Source organism: Caretta caretta, chromosome 11 (assembly GCF_965140235.1).
Source record: "Caretta caretta isolate rCarCar2 chromosome 11, rCarCar1.hap1, whole genome shotgun sequence".
NCBI lineage: Eukaryota > Metazoa > Chordata > Testudines > Cheloniidae > Caretta > Caretta caretta.
Window position 1 is genome coordinate 28,062,031 of NC_134216.1, and position 18,197 is coordinate 28,080,227.

An 18,197-nucleotide genomic window follows, 5' to 3' on the forward strand; every position below is an offset into this window, starting at 1 on the left:
TTCTAGCAAGAAGTAGTGAAGACAAAGTCCGCTAACAAGTCCTTGCCTCTGCACTGAAGGGGGATGAAGAGCATGTTACAGCTCTTACCAACACGTGTCTTCAACAATATGACAAATCCATTTGACCATGAATCACATCCAGAGGTACTTATCAACATATCTACTCAATTGCATGTAACATCGAATGTCCAAGAGTCTCTGCTGAAAAGCGCACATGTTAGCAAAGAACAAATGGAGAGATCTGGGGCAAATGCTCTTGATTCCGATGGCACACATAGCTTTTGCAGCCCAGTCAGGAAATCTAGCATCAAAAGATTTGCTGACATGGTGTGTAGAAGACCAAATTTAAGCCTGGCAAGGGAGGGACAACTGCAGCAGCTATCAGTCCAAAAGTTCTTTTCCAAAGTCTTGTCCTCAGCAGGATGCAGAGAAGACATTTCAAAGGCAACTGATCTTAGTCACCCAAAATGATCTGTGCCTATCTCCTTCTACCATGTTGATGGAACAATGAGAAGAACAGATAAAGCTAAATTAGGGCAACAGCTGGAAGCTCAAGCTAAAAGAACCATGAGCTAAGAGTGTGCAACAAGGAAACCACAGTGTACCTCAGAGATGCCATGGCTGTTATACAAATGATATCTGGAGACAAACACCACATATTTGATAAATTGGCTTCTAAGAACATGAGCACGTTCTAAATGGATCTGACACAGCTAATTCTGTAATTGAAGTCTTTGACAGATATGAGAACAGTAACGGTGTCAAAACTGCAGAAGGACTGTGTTGGATCGAAGGCTGGATGCAAGGAAAAAAATTGGTTAGTCACCTTGCAGTAACTGTTGTTCTTTGAGATGTGTTGTGCACACATACATTCCACAGTAGGTATATATGCTCCCAGTGCACTCAAGTCAAAGACTTTTAACAGCAGTACCACAAGGTCATGCATGTGACCACGTTCTCATGTGCACTGTCACCCTCTCCATTCCTTCACACTACTGTAAGCATGACCCAAGTAGTTCCTTCACACTACTGTAAGCATGACCCAAGTAGCAGGGAAGGCAGGAGAGCTGTGGAATATCTATGTGCACAATACACAAAGAACAACAGTTACTGCAAGGTGAATAAATGCCTTCGAGTGATTGGACACATATACATTCCAGGTAGGTGACTCAACAGCAGTTCCCTTACAGGTAAAGGGACTTCTGATCATCTGAACAGAAACAGTAGCAGCAACTTACCAAATTAGCATTGTCATGAGAGCCTTGTATGATGGTGTAATGAGTAGAAAAGGTATGTACAAATGACCATGTTGCTGCTGTGTACCGGAACTGACACAGGAGGTTAAGAATTGGTTAGGCCTTTTAAAAATCAAGAAACAAGAGGATGAGAGAAAATGGAAAACCTGTCTATTGGCAGGTGTATTGCCGAAGTAAAAAGCAGGTGAACTCCCACAGAATTATTTGAGGGGCCTGATGATTTCAGATGCAGGAGATACCCCACCACACGCATAACCTCAGTCTGAGGGTACTGCAGGGTTGTGCCCAAATAGAAAAATTTCTTCTACTTTGATGTGTATTTGGCTCCAGTGGATTCCTTTCTGCTGCTCACCAAAATGGCCCACATCTCTCAGAAGCAGGTTTTCTTATGAGTATTCAACTAGAGATGATCCACACAGTAAGGTGGAGGGATTTGAGATTTGGATGAAGAGATCTGCCCTGCTTCTGTGACAGAAGTTCAGTACTTATTGGTAGAATTGTCGATAAACTGATCAACAGGTGATGTAGATCCATGAACCAAAATTGTCTTGCCCATGTCTGTACAATGTTGATTAATAATATTTGTTCTGCTTGAGCTTCATGAGCACTCTCAGAAGGAAAAGAGCTGGAGGGAACGCATATAGGAACTGACTGGACCAGGGAAGAAGAAAAGTATCTGTGATGGAACACGGTCTGTGGCCAGCCCTGAAGAAAAACCTCATGCACTTGTTGTTGAGGTTGGCCATGAACAAGTCTATTACTGCGTACCCTACCAGCAAAAAACTTGGAGGAGAATGTCTTTCCTGATTGACTGCATGTGATGCTTTGTGTAAACCCAGCTAAAGGTGTCTACTAGGAGTGTATTTCTCACTCCTGCAAGGTGAAAAGCCTTCCGGGAAACATTGTGATGAATACACAGATTCCAAAGGAGGAAGCCTCCTGTCACAGTTCAGACAATCTTGCATCTCCTTGTAGTGTTGTCTGTGAGAACTTCCACCACCTGGTTTTGGATGGAGGGAATAAATATCTCACAGGCCCAACAAATAGCTTAGAGTTCTAATACATTTATATCGAGGGAAACCTCCTGAGTTGACCAGGTTTTTCTCCAGGGCCGGCCACAGACCATGTTTCATCACATTTTCTTCTTCCCTGATCCGGTCAGTTCTGGTAAGCATTCTCTCCATCTCTTCTCCTTCTGAGAGTGCTCACAAAGCTGAAGCAGAACAAAGATCTTGTGTCTGAGGTTGACCAAGATATAGACATATTAGAGAAAGTCCAGAGAAGAGCAACAAAAGTGATTAAAGGTCAAGAAAACATGACCTATGAGGGAAGATTGAAAACAAGGCATTTGTTTAGTCTGGAGAAGAGAAGACCGAGATGGCAACAGTTTTCAAGTACATAAAAGATTGTTACAAGGAGGAGGGAGAAAAATTGTTTTCCTTAAACTCTGAGGACAGGACAAAAAGCAATGGGCTTACATTGTAGCAAGGGCAGTTTAGGTTGGACATTAGGAAAAACTAGGGTTAGGGTGGCTAAGCACTGGAATAAATTGCCCAGGGAGGTTGTAGAATCTCCACAATTGGAGATTTTTAAGAGCAGGTTAAACAAACACCTGTCAGGTCTGGCCTAGATAATACTAGTCCTGCCATGAGTACAGAGGACTGGACTAGATGACCTCTCGAGGTCCCCTCCAGTCCTATGATTCTATGTCTCCCTCATCCTTTGGTGGAGGCTTGTAACCAAAGTCATGGTCTGTTCAAAGAGAAAAACAGAAACCTATTGCACACATTCCTCAGGCCCACTTACTCACACATAAAGTAAAGCACTCAAGCATGTATGCAAATCTGCATGTTCGGATGGTGCGTGGAAGGATGATATACCGAATGAAGCCAAGCTTGCAGATAGCAAAGGTGAAGTCTGGCATGCAGAATTATGTACATTTATGAGACCCAGGAACAGAAGGCTGCTATGCACTGTTGTCATTGGGCTGAAGCTGAGGGCATTGGAAAGGGTGGCTATAGATTGGTTCTTCTCCCTTGACAGATAAGCTATGGCTGTTCCGGCATTAAGCTCTGCTCCTATAAAAAAGTTATGCAGTTACTGGGTTGTAACTGAGATTTCTCCCAATTAATTTCAGATCTAGATGAGAGAATACTTGTCTGATGATTAGGAGCCATATGCTTGATGCTGCCTGGATTGGCTAATCATCCAGGCAAGGAATTATTTGAATGCCCAAATGATAGAGATGGCTGTTACTGCTGACATGCATTTGGTGAAGACCCTCAGGGCTGATGACAAACTGAAAAGGATCACCATGTACTGGTAGTGGTTGGTGCCTCCCACAAATCAAAGGTACTTGCTGTGGGAGAGATGTATTGCCACATGGATGTATGCATCTTGTAAGGCACCATAACAGTCTCCAGGGAAGGGATAATAGAAGTAAGGGTGACCCTCCTGAACCTGATGTTTTTGATTAAATAGTTCTGCTTTCTTCAGTCTAGAACGAGATGGAGGACCACAGGGTTTTTTGAGACTGGGAAGTACTGGAAATAGAAGCTTTTTCCTCTGGTAAGGTACTTTCTCTGTGGCTCCCAATTTTAGAAAAGACCACCGCTCTTGAAGGAACACAGTGTCATGAGAGGAGTCCCTGAAAAGGGACAGGGAAGGTGGTTTAGGAAAAGGAATGGAAAGGAACAGGATAACATATCCCTTCTTTACCATGCTGAGTAGCAACTTGTCTGACATGATGTTTTCCCAAGCACAGTAAAAAAAAAAAAGGGATAGGTGTGACTCGAAGGGAGGAGATATCATCAGTATGCTGACCTTGATCAAAAAGTCAAAGCAACTGCTTTGAGGTCACAGACGTCTGGTAAGAATGTTCCACCACAGTAGAATATGGCTAGTGATGTCTAGGAAGTTTGATCTCTTCTTAGTGGAATATTGTGGTCTCTGTTGGAAAAAGGGTCTAGAATAATGCTGTGGCCTGAATTGCTTCCTTTTCGTAGCTGGAGTGTAAATGTAGGTTTGACAAGACAGCTCATTAGCAGCTGCTACCACCAGACAATTAGGAACTGAATGAGTAAAGAAATGCTCAAACCCGTTCTGAGGAACCTGGTGCCATCTGTCCACTCACTTGGCGTTGGGAGTAAAGAAGTTGGAGTCTGCCAGAGTCTTTGTTGGTTCTCTTGTTAATAAGAAAGGCAACACTTCCTGAAGTAGGAACCAATATGGCTTTTGGGTCTCTTAATGTCAAAGGAACCATAGTAATTAGATCACTGATACAGATGTTTAGTAAGGGAGCTTACTGCTTCAGAGATCTTGCCAAATTGTGAGAAAATGATGGACAAGCCATAATTTCTGCAGCCAGGAAGTTGGTAGTGGTGCTGTATGACTAGAGCAAGTAAGAAAAGGAGATCCACTGTCATAGATATAAAGGGAAGGGTAAACCCCTTTAAAATTCCTCCTGGCCAGAGGAAAAATCCTCTCACCTGTAAAGGGTTAAGAAGCTAGGATAACCTTGCTGGCACCTGACCAAAATGACCAATGAGGAGACAAGATACTTTCAAAAGCTGGGGGGAGGGAAAAACAAAGGGTCTATCTGTGTGATGTTTTTGCCGGGGACAGAACAGGAATGGAGTCTTAGAACTTAGTAAGTAATCTAGCTAGATATGCGTTAGATTATGATTTCTTTAAATGGCTGAGAAATTAAGTTGTGCTGAATAGAATGGATATTCCTGTCTGTGTGTCTTTTTGTAACTTAAGGTTTTGCCTAGACAGATTCTCTATGTTTTGAATCTAATTACCCTGTAAGGTATTTACCATCCTGATTTTACAGAGGTGATTCTTTTTATTGTTACTTCTTTTTTACTGTTTCTTCTATTAAAATTCTTCTTGTAAGACCTGAATGCTTTTTTCATTGTTCTTAAGATCCAAGGGTTTGGGTCTGTGGTCACCTATGCAAATTGGTGAGGATTTTTACCAAACCTTCCCCAGGAAGTGGGGTGCAAGGGTTGGGAGGATTTTGCAGGGAAAGACATTTCCAAACAACGCTTTCCTAATAAAATAAACCCAGATAAACGTTTGGTGGTGGCAGTGTAAGTCCAAGGGCAAAGGGTAAAATAGTTTGTACCCTGGGGAAGTTTTAACCTAAGCTGGTAAAAGTAAGCTTATGAGGTTTTTATGCTGGTCCCCACATCTGTACCCTAGAGTTCAGAGTGGGGAAGGAACCTTGACACCCACAGAGACCTGAATTGTTTTGCACCTCAATCTAACCATTGAAAAGGACAAGTCACTGACCAAACTCCCACCTTAGAAGGACAGTTTTGAAGAGCATGTTAAAGATTTAGATAAATGTGCACACAGATAGACCAGATATTGCATTGCCATTGCATCATGGATGGAAAAATATGGATGATCAACTACTTCCTGTATGGTTCAAGGGCCCAATGGCATCTGAGCTTTTACAAGACCTTCTCTGTACATATGCCAGTAGGGGTCACTGCACAATCAGAAGTGTCTGTAATCAGAATAATCTGCCCTGCACAGAACTGTGTACATGTCGAGGCAATGAAGACCATGATAACCCACATACTCTCAACAGAGACGATAATTATGAACAAGAGGATGATGATAATGATTTTGATTAGAAATGTCACCATCACAATTACATTACACCTGTAAAAAATTATTAATAGATGTTTATCCTTTAGGTTGTTGTTGTGATACTTTGAAGTCACAGAGAAATTCAGTTTTGTCTTGAAATAATGCACAGAGTTAAAATAACAAACAAAAGCAAATATTTCAGAGTAGGTATTTTAACCTGTTGATGGTGTCACTGTTTATCCCAGTTTCTATGGTAATGGCACCACTTGATAGCCCCACATCATTCCTCATCTTAAAGGTCACATAATACACTTTCAAATGATGTATAATGTGCATAGGTGCAGAGAGGATACCTTAAGTAAACCAAATTGGTGGTGTTTGCCACTGCCACTAGTAGGCAGGGAGGCCTAGTGAGTGGTGACTGAGATGCAGATTTCCATCCCAGAGGGGTGATGGCTGGGACCCAGAAGTCTAAAGTGGCTGCCCCCTTGCTGGACCTTGGAGGGGGAATACACGTGCAATTGATCTAAAATTGAGACAACCCATCAATCTAGTATGCAGCAGCAAAGGTCCTTGCGGGATAAAAGAGTCCAGAATTGCAGCCCTTCAATATGTTTTTTGACATTGCAGGAAAAACATATTTAATAAAACACTTCAGTTTTCACAAAGCTAGTAAAAGTAGGACTTACATCACTCTGAAGATCGTAAGTTTTCCTGGCATGTACAACATCATTCTGGTCTGGCAGACATGTCCACTGGTGCAGAGGATGTCTATAATCAACTTCACTAACCAGTTCCTGACACTTCTTGGCAAGTACAATTCCCAGCATATCTACGGGAGTATTATACTTGGTCTTCCATTTCTCAAAATCTTTCTTATACTCTCTGTCACTCTGGATCTTGGCTACATGCATAGACCACACCATCTTCGGATCATCCTGGATGTTGCGGGCTCCCACATGGTGGCCAAGCTGTTTACGATACCCTGCTTTGTATTTGTACTGTAGGCAAAAAAAAAAAAAAAGTTCAATAAGTAAGATTGGGGAGTGGGGGCTAAGAAAACATCCTATAGCAATTCTCTGGAGGACTTCATCATGAGCTCAGAGTATGGAGGCTTTTATGTGAAGAAGTGTTCTCTTCATAGAGTGTGGTATCTGAGTGCTAAAGCACTCATAGGGCTCCCTGCACTTAAAAAGAAGTTTAGACACAAGACTTCCTTAAACATGTAAGTAATAAGATGTCTTTGAACTAGGTCCTTGGAGTGTTTGGAGAGGAAAACTACAGTTTCCTCTGCCTGAGACATTTGTATCAAAGTTATTTCTAATTCCTTGGTCTGGCTCCCCTGAGGTCAGAATTCAGATTCTCTCTATGAGGTGCCCATCAGTTACTTCCTCACATAACGGCCTCAACCTTGTTAAGATGTTCTTAAACACAAAACGCTTTATTGGCAATTTTACAGAAACAACAAGAAAATTAAAATCCAACAGATAAAAAACAAACACGCCTAGTGAATTTATTGGAAAACATTGTTAAACTAGTACTAAATTTGGTTACTAAGTATCAAAATATTACATATACAACATAAGACAATAATAGTTTAGCTTGACAGTCTCTAAGAGGAAAAACTTTTCCCTGTCACTGGATAAGCCATTGTACGTGGTCATGGCCATATCAATTTCTCAACTAGCGTTTAGCCTAAAATGCAGTCCAATTTGTTTAATGCTCTTACATAAGTCAGCTAGTTAACAAGGTGAAACACACTTTTTTCCAAAAGCCAGTTTCAATTAAGTGGATTTGTTACTGGAAAAGGTCTGACAGGCAGTATTGGAAGGTTTCACGACAACAAAGAGATTACTTCAGCTAAAAATATTGACTAGCAATTATTATTAAATAAGAGACATTAGTTAGAATCAAAACTGGACAGGATAACTTCATTTGTCACATCCTTCAAACCATCAAACAGAGATCCTCAAATAGACAACAGATACTGGGAGTGGAACCTCGCCACACGTAAAGTAAGGACAGACCTACAGGAACTGTAGGAAAGATTTTATACCAGTTGCACTCCTATTTATTGTTTAGAAAGTGTGTTACTGGATATATGATTGTGTTGATGAAGCATGCCCTTAACTGTTCATTATGATGTTGAGACATCTGAAGCTGAGAGGAGAAGGGTCCAAGTTTACTTACCTCACTTGCAATATCTCGGGAGGCTTTAGCTGCCCTGATTGGAATGGCATCTACCCGTAGGTCATAGCCTTTCTTCTTGTCCTCTTCCATTGCAAGTCTGTACAGATTCTAAAAAAAATAAAAAATATTTATTACATTTCAGAAATAATGCACTTTCTTTTCTTTATCTAAATATTCTCACATGCTGCCTTTTAATTTTTAAGCAAGGCATCACCTACCTCACTGTAATTCAATTTGTTCTGCTGTGCCAGTAAAATATCAGGGGTATCTGGCATCATGTGGATACTAGTTTTATCTTTATTCCAAGCTTCTGTATATGAGCGCTGAAAAGCAAACAACAAATGTAATAAAATGTTGGAATCATGAAGACCTCAGTCACTATTCAGGTCAGATATAATTCTCACTGAATAAGCGTGATCAAGATCAAGAATCCTAAGAGTTTCATGCAATCCAGAACAACTGTAACTAAAACTAAAAATAACAACAGAAATTCTCTTGTTTGCACTGACCTAGAGACTCACTCCACAAGTCTGCTCAGTGATTTTAGTGAGACTTTTGCATGACATAATACTCAAGTGGTGAAATCCTGGCTCTGTTTAAGTCAAATGGGAATTTTGCCATTGACTTCAATGGGGCAAGATTTTACCCAGAGTGACTAATATAGTGTGAATCACAATAAATAAAGCAAGCATTACACATAACCAAATGCATTTTTGCCTATATATTTGACAATGACAGTTCAGCTTCAGTTATTTAATACTTCATGATTTGCTGACAAATAACCTGTTAGGTATTTTGGAATTATGATTAAGTCTTTTAAATATGGCAATTCACTATAAACTCTGCCATTTGATCAGAGAGATTGGAAGTAAGGGTATGGATACTACCTTTTGAGAAGATAAAGAAATGCAAATTAGCAAAGATCTATTGAATCTTGAAACTTTCTAGGTAACAAATCACCTGACATTTATATGAATATCTTTGCTAGGTATAACTGGCCAATTTTCTGCACAATCATAATAAATAATTGCACCCCTCCTTGAAAAGGAAATACACAGCCTAGCTCTTTACATTAATTATTTTGTAACAACATAAACCAACATGTAAAAACATAAAGCCAATATCTTATTAAACAACTTTTTCATGTTTCTGATCTTAAACGTAAGTAACTATTAAATATATATTTTTAAAATATACCTTAACTATGTGCTAGAAACTCAAAATACAAAACAAAAGTAGTCACTTATAATGGAAATAAATCCCTGACATTCAATGAAAAGGCTATAATATTGTTATGCAAACTTCTTTATTTTCCTTAGAAACCGAAAAGCAAATCTTGAGCATCCAGAAAAATTATATCATTTTAATTCTAACTGCAAACAAATAGAAAACTCACGTGGTTCATAATTTCAGAATTGTGCTTTGCCAGAACCATTGGTAGAGAATCAAGCAGGCTAGTAAATTTGATCGTGTCTGGGTGTTGCCGATAGGTATGGTCACTCAGGATCTGGGTTGCTCTCTTATTCTTCTCATCATCCAGAGAGCCAGCTGGGGACCAGCCAACACCTTTCATCCACTGAAGATCTGATTTATATAAAATCTGAAATTACAGAGGAAGACAAGACAGTTCATTATTTTATTTATTTAGACAACATGAACATTTTTCTTCAATGCAAAGCAGCACCACTTAAAGAGAACCTTAATGTTTAATCAATATCATATGATAACAGAGGTTATCACCTCACAGTCCTCTGACAGGGCTAGTTCAACACTGAGGGTATATCTGTGCTGCAGTGTAAGCCCAGGGTTCAAACTCAGGCTCAATCCTCCCCCGCCACCGATCTGGTCTACACATAAATTGCACTAAACGAGGACTCGGACCCAGGTCCCAGGACCCCAAGGGAGTGGAGGTTCCAAGCCTGAGTCAAGCCTGGACCCACAGGTCCATCCCTATTGCTTCACATTGTAGACTTGTGCTCTGGGAGTCCACCAAAAGTATCCCACAATCCCATGGGCCACATTTCTTTGTTCTCAGGACAGTCAACTTTGGTGGACAGTCAAGTTTTCCCACAGTGCACCACAAACAAAGGGTTGGAGAGCATATTTTTGAAGGGCACTAGGAAGTCTTGGATATGAGTGGCTGGACTGGGGCCTCCACACCACAGCATAGATGCTAGAACACCAGGTTGGTACCCAGACTTTAAAAATTCCTAATCTGGGGATACAAATGATTGTAAGTTTTCAAGCCCTAAATCAAGAAACCCAAGGTCTGCTAACTCGAGCTGTACAACTCTGGGTTTACGTTACAATGTAGACATGCCCTAACAGTCTCTGAAACCAAGGGTCAATTCTGCCTATACAAGTTACTCCCCAGAAATTTTACTCCACCTGCTGGAAATTCTGTTTCTGTCAGGATGGAGATTCAGCTACAACTATAAGGGAGACTGCCTAGACATTCAAAGTGCATTTCAGAAATTACAGCCATCTCTTCCTCTGCCAAATGTCACAGTTGAGGTTGCACTTCCCAGCCACTTGAGCTCTTGACATGTCACTTAGACAGCCAAAATAGTAATTATTTACAGTTATGAAATTCAGATGGTCTTGCCCTCACTCTGCTCCATGGCGAGTTCAAATCTCCTGCAACAAACTTAACTCCAAATTGCTCAAGAAGAGATCAGTACTTAGTAAGTATACAAATAGAAAGCTGCCTGCTGCTAATTGTGAGCTTACTAACCTGTAGAAGAGTTCACTTCTATTGTCACTGGTCTGAAAATACTCACCAACCCAGTACATAAAAGGTCTTTGCAGGACAAAAGAGTCCAGAAATATAGCCCTTAAATATGTTTTTTGACATTGGAGCAAAAATATACTTAATAAAACACTTCAGGTTTCACAAAGCTGGTAAAAGTAGGACTTACATCACTCTGAAGGTCATAAGTTTTCCTGGCATGTACAACATTGTTCTGGTCTGGCAGACATGTCCACTGGTGCAGAGGATGTCTATAATCAATGTCACTGACTAGTTCCTGACACTTCTTGGCAAGTACAACTCCCAGCATATCTACGGGAGTATTATACTTGGTCTTCCATTTCTCAAAATCTTTCTTATACTCCCTGTCACTCTGGATCTTGGCTACATGCATAGACCACACCATCTTCGGATCATCCTGGATGTTGCGGGCTCCCACATGGTGGCCAAGCTGCTTGCGATACCCTGCTTTGTATTTGTACTGTTGGAAAGAAAGAAAAGAATAATTGATGCTTTTTCAGATTCAACCTAGAAATGCTACCTTTGTAAAAACTGTTGGTGAAACTCCTTAGTTATTATAACATACTAAGAACCCAATCCTATGAGGTGATGATTGATTCCTATAAATAGCTGAGTATCCTTAACCCCACTATAGTGCAAGATATAGCCCTTATAATTTCATAGGATAGGGTTCACAGCTTTTGTAAACCCTTCCTCATCTGTGTAGTCCCAATTTATGCGGTGAATTCCACTGCACTTAGTGTGCTTCATTGGGACTATTCACGTACGGGTTTGTGGGATCCAGGTTATACTTAGCAAATAACAGTCCATGTAATGGTTAATTCCAGGTTTGATATGAAATATTAAATCTGAATTCAAACTCTATTTCAGTGAGTAACATTCATCTTCAAACAATTACATGCAACTCCACAGCACAGTCTAAGTCACTGATGGATGATGTCAATTTTCAAATGAAATAAAATGTCAATGTTACCCACAAAATTTCAATAATAAACTGGGTTTAAGTGATATATATAGTAGCAGACTGAAAAAAACAAACACAATGTATGTTGGATGACTAGTCTTGCATTGAAACATCCAGTGTATGCCTTCTTTTTTTTTTTTTTGAAAGACAGAAAGACCTAATCCCACTGACACCAATAGAAAGACTCCCATTGATTTCAATCAGCACTGATTCAGCCCCATAGGGCTTAACCACACTATCTGTTATTTTAGTTTAGTAAGACTCTTACTTCACTGGAAATGTCTCTGGATGCCTTTGCTGACTTGAGTGATATGGCATCAGGAGGAAGCTCATAGCCTTTCTTCTTCAGTTCTTCATATCCTAACTTGTAGAGTTTCTGTTGAGAAAAGTTTTCAATAATGACTGCAAGCACACTTCGCAGAAAAGTATTCCAATGTTGATGTTTGGAGAGAAAGGAAATGCTATGTATTTTACACCATAATTCAAGAACTGAATTCCTATTTTTCACATTGTGCAGAAAACAAGGGTGAATTTATCAAATGGAGTTGGCTACCACTAATTTTCAATTGCCAATGCATGCTAGCCGAGCTATCATGTTTTTAAATTAAAAAGCACATTTCTAGGTCTCTGAGGTGGCTTTCTTGGTGCTAGAAATTAGTCAAAAGTTTTGTGTGCTATTCTTGCTACAGAATATTTTCCACTAAGGGTGGAAATTATTGCATAACTGCAATAGATTGACTGTGGAGAGGTAAATAAAAGTTTTTGGTTGCAACTCATTTGCAACCAATACTGTCATTTACTTTAAATATGTAATCTGATTAATAAACATTGCTGCAGACCACAATGACATGGACTTCTGAGAAGGTCAACAGTGACCCCCCCCATGTGTCTGTTTTCAACCTATCATGACCTCTCCTCTTGAATACTAGTGATAAATCTTTTTGGCATTTCTTTCTTATGTTCCAGGACAAAGGAGAATTTGACAAAAAATGGTACTCTATAATTCTAAAAATTCAACTCACTACAATTAGACATTTTCCCACAACAGGTTGCTAGATTAATTACATTCTATTGGAGAGGTATCTAAGATGTTGATTTGAGCAATAGGGATGAAATGGACATATCTAAAGATAGCAACCTCATGCTGCATGCTTTGTTGGTATTTTTCTTGTAATCTAATAGCTGCCATATTGGCTCCCTCCACATAACAAGTTTACCGGAAAAAGACCATGGGTATGTTAAAGGTTGTAAGAATTCAAGAGTTCCAGAATAAATTCTGAAGGACTTTACTGCAATTTAGACTGCATTCATGAAGTGAATTTTCAAATCATAAGCTCATGGAACACCCAGTGTAGCATGGAATCAAACTTACATCACTTGTATTGATTAAGTTTGCTTTAGCCAAAAGGATTTCAGGAGTGTCAGGCATGACGTGAATGTGAGTCTTGTCCTTGTCCCAAGCTTCTCTGTAAAGTCTCTAGAAGGAGAAACAAACAAAACCAGTATGTCTAATAGAACCTTTGTATAAATAGCAGATTTCATTCAGCTTCACCTTATGTCTTTAACAGCAATACAAAAACCTGTCACACAAGTATAAAGTGTGGGAGATATAAATGGTACTGGATGGATAGTTGAAGAAAATAATGCATTAATCACTTAGAGTTCTATTTAAATACAATTTTTTGCATCCCTTTTGTATGTGGAAGGCCAAAAAGTCATCATTATAACAGTCCCATATACAGCATGACTAACTATGGGTAAAGACATTATTTATGCTTAACATTGAATAAGTTCTGTAGAGCAGCCACGATAATCTCCTGAATCACACTTGGGACTTCTTGACAGCTGAACTCAAGATGCCAAATGGGCCCAAAATCACAGAAATCTGACATTTTGCTAAACAGACGGCTATGACCAACAATTGGAAAATTCCTTTTTTAAAGACCTATTAGTCACTGTTGACTCAAATTATATTAATTTTAACATTATATGAGCTTGAAATAAATTACAAGTTCATTTATCTGTTCAATTAAATGTTCAGCCTTCAGAAACTTACATCACTCCTATTTTTGGCATTAGACTTTGCCAAAACTACGTCCATGGCATCAGGGATACTTGTGAATTTAACAGTGTCTGGTGGCTGGCGGTATTTCTTCTCACTCAGGATTTCTGAAGCTTTCTTGTTCTTTTCTGCCTCCAAAGAGCCAGATGGGATCCACCCCAGGCCTTTAAGCCATTGAAGATCTGACTTATATACATTCTGTTAAGGAACCAAAGAAATCAGGGAATGTCATTCTCTTGTCTGCATCAATGAACTGCATTAAAGGATTAACTGGTAATTAATAGAGCTTGTTTAGCTATAATCTGTATTGCTGGAACTACAAGAGGAAATGTCATTTCTGCTCTACAGGGACACCAGATTCCCTTCAATAATGAATATATCTTTCATAAATATAAAAGAAATAGATCAAGTAAAAAGGAAACTTACATCACTCTGTAGTTCATATACTTTCTTAGCTTGGATGATGCTAGTCTGGTCTGACAAACTAGTCCACTGGTGTAGGATCCGTCTGTAGTCTACATCACTAACCAACGACTGGCACTTCTTAGCCAGTAGGAAGCCCAACATATCCACGGGCATGTTAAACTTGGTCTTCCACTTCTCAAAATCTTTCTTGTACTCCCTCTCGCTCTGCATCTTGGCTACATTCATAGACAACACAAGTTTGGGATCATCCTGTAGGCTGCGGAATCCAATGTGATGTCCCAGCTGCTTGCGGTAACCTTCTTTATACTTGTACTAAAATCATAAAGATTGTGGTACTCAAATTAGGGTAAGAATGAGAAAATGGGGAAATAACAGCTTATCAGATACATTCACCAGGATGCCATGTATGCTGGCAGTTAGACTCACAAGCAAACTTGAACTTTTTGCTCTCTTGGATGCTAGAAGCTGAGTAGATCATTATGGTTTCACACTTAGGGGTCTAATATTCCCTTGATGTATGTGCATAACTTTGTTTGATGTTAGTGTCTTAGGAATGCCTCTGCTGCTGAAGGAATTGAGCCTTTGGACTCCGTAGGAAGAGCAGGCTGCACTTCTCTCAGAATGTCTCCTCCACTGCACGAATTACCAACTAACTACAATCTGGAGAGACTGCTTGCTTGGTACTCCCAGGCAGAAACATAATCCAGTGTCTCAAGGGACAAAAGTGAGCACTGGAAAATGTAGGGTCCTGACTATCCAGAATGTTTCCCTAAAAATTAGCAAACATTTGTCCTTATATACAAGCGCTGCACTGAGGTTAGGATATGGAGCAGTGCTGGGCATGTGTCTGCCCTAAGACCTGTTCTACATGGGCAGCTGCATGGTAGATTGACTCAGGGCGGTGGGATGAGTTAGTGGGTCAAAATTTGCTGCTGCTCTAAAAACATAAAGCAGATAGCCCTGGGTACTGCAGGCTGATCCCATGCCAAATAGAAGGCAGACAGCAAGCTTGGGGTCATGGTGCAATGATGTGAGAGCAATCCCTCTCCTACTCTCTCGTCAATGCTAAGAGATTCTGTCCCACTGGTTACACAGGGAGGAAAAGGTCTCTTAGCTCTCTGTCCCTGCCAGCACACCTTCGGAGCACAGGGATGGACCTGGCTCAATGAGGTTTATTAGACTGTGACTGAGTGCATAAAATACATCACAGATCGAATTGAAAATGTCACTTACATCACTTGCAATGTCCCTCGAAGCTTTGGCTGCTTTCACTGAAATGGCTTCAGGTGTGAGGTCGTAGCCTTTCTTTAACATTTCTTCCCATCCAAGTTTGTACAGTTTCTAAAATTGAAAACAGATAGTTTTTCCAAAACTCCCCCTGCATCTTTGTAAAAACAATACAAATAGAACACATGTATTTTAACATGCTGGCCCATTGCATAAACATTGCATCCAAGCCCTGACTACTACACTCCATTTTAACTCAGCCCTTACTCAGGTGAAAGCTTTGCCTGAGAAAAGTGCGTGTGAAAATTGAGGGCCAGGTTGTGGCTGAGCCCTGCATGGATGCAAAAAGTGAGAGCACAAAGAGCCCCATTCAGGGAGCAGGCTGCCCTTTCCCTAAGAGCAGAACTGGCCAGATATGCAGGACAGCATACACTGCACCCCTGCAGGCTGTCCCTCTGTGTGCTGGGGAGCATTTGGAAGCATTGTTTTCCTATAGTTACTGATACTTTCACTGGGGCTATGTGATCTGCACTGTCTAATGCAGGGCTGTGGCTAAACCTACAATAGACCCTCGGGTAAGGACATCAAGATTTGACACTTTAGGGGCAGTATTAGGGATTGTGTCTTTAATACATTATAGGTTTTTTTCACAAGTGCTTTCTAGATTACAAATAATCTGTTTGTAGGGCTTGTTCTTACATAAGGAATCATTAATATTTAGAGATTAGTTCATTCCCTTTGTCACTCTACCGAACTAAATGATATTACAACAGGAAAGAATTTGATCCCCATCTATCATACCAATTTAAAAATCAGAGTTCAGTTAGTTCTTTCTTTGCGAGGCTAACAGAACTGGATGCACCCTGAGAATGAAACAGTCCAAAAGCAAGGATGAGACACCCAAAATATACTTTGTTCAGTTTAGTTTTGATTATTTATCCTAAAGTTTCATAACACACGAGTATGTTCTGTATTGTTGGATAATTTGTAAAAACTAACAGGCCAATGTCCTCAGCTGATGTCCACTGTCATGTGGCGCTCCATCTAAGAGAACATACGCTGATTTACCCCAGCTGAGGATCAGGTCCAAGAAACCTGAGTAATGTGAGACTTCATTCTCTATCTTGCATACTTCTATAGTCCCCAGTATCATAATGCCTCAAAATCTTTAATGTATTTATCTTCACAACACCCCAGTAAGGTAGGAAAGTGCTATTATCCCCATTTTACATAGAGGGAAATGAGGTGGACAGGCTAATTGAGATGTCCAAAACCACACAGAAAGTCTGTGATGGGGCAGAGATTTGAACCCAGGCTTCCCAACTTCTCGTCTAGTGCCCTAAACATCAGATCAACCTTCCTCACTCACTAATACTTTGCTGGGAAGTTTGGCCACTGGAGTGGAACTGAAGTAACTACCAATATTGGGTATGGATTTGCAAATTTCCTATTAATGAGGATGTACTGTAGCTCTAAAAAAGGCAATCCAGTTGAACTATACACATATAATTTAAACACTTGGCATTTGGAGGTAATAGACCTGCCTCTAACCATCCATAGAAAGCAAAAACAAATTAGTTTATGAAAAATCTCTAGCACAGACTGTCACTATCCTATATTTAGAAGGAAAATTAAGAAAGACAGTCTGAAAGAAAGGTGGAAACAACTGTAAATGCTTCGTATTCTATGTGCCTGTTATATTTTGACTCAGCAGAGAAGGAGAGACACAGACACAAAGGGAGCTGAAAGAAACACAGCTGTCTGCTACAGAGATTTTATTGTTCTGGCAGTAAAACTGAAACCAACACTAAGGTGAGGCTTTGCACTGGGAATGCTAAACATTAAAAGAGGCAGAACATCACATTCTCCACCCTACTTTAAAAAACTTCCCAAATTTATATACATCATCATTTACATGGCTAACATGAAATACTATATAACCTAAATAAAAGTTGCGGGTGGACTACCACAGACTCTCAAATTGCAAGGGATTACTCTGCTCTGGAATAATAACTCACTAACTAAACAATATATAACTTCAGGCATACAACTGGTTTTCACACTCTCTTGGGATAATATGGTTACAAGGGTGTTGCAGTGCCCTTGACAACAGGAACAGTTCGGGGTAAGGAATCAGCTGGATCTGGTACCAAAGTTTCTTCCACCAAACTGTTGGCATTAGGAGTTGTAATGGAAGGAGGTTTGAAAGGAGGAACAGAAAGTCCTACTGGAACATCTCCAGACTCCAGTACTTGTCAAGGCTGCAACTGATCCATAGATCATTTCCATAAAATACCACCAGACAGTTTTACCACATACAAAACAAGTCCTGTGCATTTTACAAGTTCTCCAGATACACATTTCACTCCACAATTGTAGTTGTCAGTCCACACTGTGTCTCCTACTTGAAAAAAAATGATGAGTCTCACATCATTAATCAATTTGCATTCATTGGGATTTGGCTACACAGGAGGCAACATCAGGATGTAGCAGGTCCCAACAGGTACACAAAGATCACTTCCAGAAAAGAGTTGCAGTTGACTTCTGGGTAGTAGCACATGTTGTGTTCCTGTAGACAAGGAAGAAATTGTCCAGTTTCTGCTGATGACTCTAAATAGACTTGTTAGCTCTTTAGCAGGCTTTACATGACTGTAAAACCAGTCTGCAAGTCCATTTGTAGCAGGATGCAATGGAGCAGAA

General features: G+C 40.1%; 1 protein-coding gene across 1 annotated transcript in view; it reads right to left on the reverse strand.

The window, feature by feature from the left end:
• The window catches only part of NEB (nebulin), a 195,069-nt gene that overhangs the window by 123,229 nt on the left and 53,643 nt on the right, over positions 1-18,197 (reverse strand). The window contains exons 42-51 of the mRNA XM_075117652.1: positions 15,504-15,611; positions 14,271-14,582; positions 13,839-14,042; positions 13,155-13,259; positions 12,051-12,158; positions 10,967-11,278; positions 9,445-9,648; positions 8,267-8,371; positions 8,049-8,156; positions 6,548-6,859 (exon numbers count right to left, since the gene is read on the reverse strand). Of these exons, the coding sequence (XP_074973753.1) occupies positions 6,548-6,859; positions 8,049-8,156; positions 8,267-8,371; positions 9,445-9,648; positions 10,967-11,278; positions 12,051-12,158; positions 13,155-13,259; positions 13,839-14,042; positions 14,271-14,582; positions 15,504-15,611 (1,878 nt within the window). The remainder of the gene's footprint in view (positions 1-6,547; positions 6,860-8,048; positions 8,157-8,266; positions 8,372-9,444; positions 9,649-10,966; positions 11,279-12,050; positions 12,159-13,154; positions 13,260-13,838; positions 14,043-14,270; positions 14,583-15,503; positions 15,612-18,197) is intronic.